General features: G+C 44.0%; 1 protein-coding gene across 1 annotated transcript; it reads left to right on the top strand.

Annotated features, from left to right (window-relative positions):
• Positions 1-429: 429 nt before the first annotated feature.
• Positions 430-1162, top strand: LOC124672541 (GPI-anchored protein LLG1-like). The gene is made up of 3 exons (XM_047208757.1): positions 430-520; positions 644-700; positions 789-1162. The coding sequence occupies exons 1-3, from the start codon at positions 430-432 to the stop codon at positions 1160-1162; spliced, it is 522 nt and encodes a 173-aa protein (XP_047064713.1).
• The last annotated feature ends 2475 nt before the right edge of the window (positions 1163-3637 follow it).

Genomic DNA, 3637 nt, shown 5'->3' with positions numbered 1-3637 from the left:
AAAAAAATCATAGAGGAAATTTTTGTCAGCTTGTGACTTCGATTTTGTTTAAAACGAAATTGGTAAAATATCATGAAAGATAAACTTTTAAAATATCATTGGGGCATGCAGAACTTCAAGGGGGTGGTGTTAGCCACTTAGCCATCGGTTCACCGCAAGGTCCGGCCCCCGGCATTCCTAACCGTTCAAATCGACACCTATTTTTAAACGCATCCCCATTTGTCCCGGCCGCGCGCGCCGGCGCCAATCTCTGCCCTCCTCCTCGTCCGTCCGTCTCACCATCGCTTCGTCTCTCTCTGACGCGCCACCGTACGGACCCAGCTGGTTACCTCTCTTCACCGTCGTCGTTCCTCTTCCATTGCTCCTGACACCGGAAGAGGTGGCCTCTCCGCGGTCAGGGAGGAGGCGGCCACATAGTTAATTCTTGAGATGGGTCTGGAGCTGGATAGAGTCATGATGCTGCGCGCCGCCGTAATCGCCGCCGTCGTCGGTCTCGCCGCCGCTGCCGGATTCATCTCAAGTTGGTCCACGGTCATCCTCGTTGTGGCGCTTAATTCCCATCATTAATTTGACGTGATTCGGTTTTCTGGACACATGGTTTGATCTGTCTGACCGATCTCCCCGTTTGGTCGCGTGGATGCAGATGACGCGCTCCACTCCCATGGCGCCGCCGGCCGGAGCTTGCTCCAGACCAAGAAGGGTAACTACATTCTTTCGCGATCGTCTCGTACATCTCCCGTACTCGCTGACTAACATTACGGATTTCAATTCCTCGATCGTTCTCTCAGATTGCCCGGTGACCTTCGAAGGGGCAAACTACACGCTGATCACGAGCCGGTGCAAGGGCCCCCTGTACCAGCCGGCGCTGTGCTGCTCGGCGCTCGCGGACTTCGCCTGCCCCTACGGCATCTACATCAACGACCAGTCCACCAACTGCGCCGCCACCATGTTCAGCCTGATCCACCTCTACGGCAAGTACCCCTCGGGGCTCTTCGCCAACACCTGCAAGGGGGACAAAGATGGCATAAAATGCCCCGACGACGTACCGCAGGTCCAGCCAGGCCAGGAGGGCACGAGCTCCGCCGCCGTTGCTACCGCTGCCCAGGCGGCGCTCGTCGCTGCCGGCGCCGTCGCGTTGTCCCTGTTCATTGTGCTGTCCTGATCGGAGCCTGACCGGCTGGTCGCCATGATCAGAAAGCGCTCGTGTACTATGTGCTTGTGCGTTCATTTCCTATCTGTTGCGTGCATGAGTTTGCCGTCATATGTAAATTCTGGATCCTACACAGGGTGCTAATTCACCAATTAACCTTTTGACTTGTTCTTTTAACGCTAGATAATCTTTGTGTCTACATATTAGCATGCAATGGCATCTCTTAAGTGTTCTAGTGCACTAATCTCCTAATTCAAAAATTCAAAGAAAATATACAAATTGCATGAAGGAAGTCTTGAAATTTTTCAAAAAAAAAAGATGGCGACACTATGTCAACATTTTCCAGATCCAAATTCTATCGACAATTAAAAAACATAAATCCTACTATGAATAGTACCTACTTTATGGTATTGACTCTCTATCCTAATTTCGTATTATTCAGCCTATTTTCTGTTACAACTGGATTTGTCTTTTTACAAGAACGTGGATAAAAGATTGATTTTAAATATTCTTGTGTTATGTCTGGAATTTGTAATATTCCCGGATTCTTAATGTTTTGGAATATTCAGTTTCATATGTCACACGCAAATAAGAATTTCTATGTCAATTGTTTCGTGCTGAATAGCTAGAGAAAATGAGTACTCAATGAGGAAATGAAGTGGCGCCTCAAAGAGCCGAGGTAAAGCATGTGCAACAAAGTGGGAATAACACAAAGTACTTCCATTTCGTTGCAAACGGAAAACACTGTAGGAAAAAGATTTTCCAATTAGAACAACAGGAGGGGATAATTATGTGGGAAGATAATTAAAGGTCTATATTTACTACAAGAAACATTTTGGGTATCCAATGCCAAAAAAAATCCAATGGAAGAATCGGTTAATCAAGATGTACCGAAACTTTCTGTAGATGATAATGTTAGTATTACTGGTGACAGAGGTTGAAGTTTACACTGCTATTATGCAAATGGAGAGGAACAAATCCCCTGAGCCCGATGATTTTCCAGCCGAATTCTATCAAGCATGTTGGGACTTTATCAAATTTGATATAAAGGCCATGTTTGCAAGTTTTCATTATGGAGAGTTACATTTTTATCATCTTAATTTCGGTTCTATTGTATGGGAATGATGTTTTGGCACATGGGAGCATATGCTCCCTTTATTTTGAAATGCATGTTACATGCATTTTAAAATTTTGAAAAATTGAAATAAAAAATTCGAACGTACATCTTCACGTGCTACACGCTCACAAATTCGTTTCATAAAAATCCGACTTGTCGTATGACGTGTGTAAAAAAGACAAAATTCAATGCTAAAAATAAGGCTTTTCAGGAAATAAAATTTCTCTTTTTTACATAGACCACAAAACATATTGGTTCCTCGCGAAACTTGACGAACGTACGTTTATTGTGGAGATGTACATGTAGAATTTTTTGTCAAAATTTTTCGACATGTCGAAATATAATTTTTTGATAGAGGGTGCATATGCACCCGGGAGCCGAATTGAATTTCCGTTCTATTGTACTTCTACTAAAAAAACAAAATAATGTCCAAATTCAGCAGTACTGTCCCATTTGTTTGCTTAATAAGAGTTTCAAGATATTCACTAAAGTAGGAACAAGTAGGCTGACTATTGTAGCGCCTAAAATTATTGGTCCTACTCAAACTGCATTCATGCGGGGACGCCATATTTTAGAAGGGTGGCAATTATTCATGAAACCATTCACGAGATTCATAGGAAAAAAGTTATATGGTGTCCTACTTTAAATAGATTTTGAGAAGGCCTACAAATAAAATTAAATGGTTATTTCTCCACAAGCTAAGGTTCTGATCCTAAGTGGTGTACCTGGATTGACGGTATTTTAGTGATCTGCAGCACATCATGTATGTGTATTAGATCTCGGGGCGCTCCATGGTTCTGCAACAGATGCATTTATTGTTTATTACACATGAACTATATGTTATTTCTGAAGTTATAACGAGTAAAGAGCATAGTGTATTTCTCAATTCTTGCTAGCATATATACTGGTAGAATATATAACTGTATTGTATTTGTATAGATATACGATTGTATATGTCTAGTCCTTGTATAGTTGTTCGTGTATTGTATGACCCGAACCCTGCCTTGTAACCTCTATATATTGATCAATACAAGGCACCACCGTGTGGTTTCCATAATCTTACATGGTATCAGACGCAAAACCGTAGCCTGAGCCGCCCAAACTCTTCCGCTGCCACCGAAACCACCAAACCCTAACCCTCGTGCCTCGCCGACGCTCTTGTCTCCATGACCCTCTCCGACGATGAGGGCATGAGGCTGCCAAGGCCCTCAAGGAGAAGGCGGACGCAGACGCTGCCAAGAACAAGATGGCCCTCACCACCGCCAACAGGTCGACCTCGGGGTCATTCTCTCTGACCTTCCTGCATACCCAGGCCGTCTGTAAGGGTATATTGCCCCTATGTGTGGTTTTGGTAATTAATGACAACCCCT

The sequence above is a fragment of the Lolium rigidum genome, chromosome 7, assembly GCF_022539505.1.
Source record: "Lolium rigidum isolate FL_2022 chromosome 7, APGP_CSIRO_Lrig_0.1, whole genome shotgun sequence".
In the NCBI taxonomy this organism is placed as follows: domain Eukaryota; kingdom Viridiplantae; phylum Streptophyta; class Magnoliopsida; order Poales; family Poaceae; genus Lolium; species Lolium rigidum.
The sequence above is the reverse complement of the archived record's forward strand: the minus strand, read 5'-3'. Positions and strand labels throughout refer to the sequence as shown.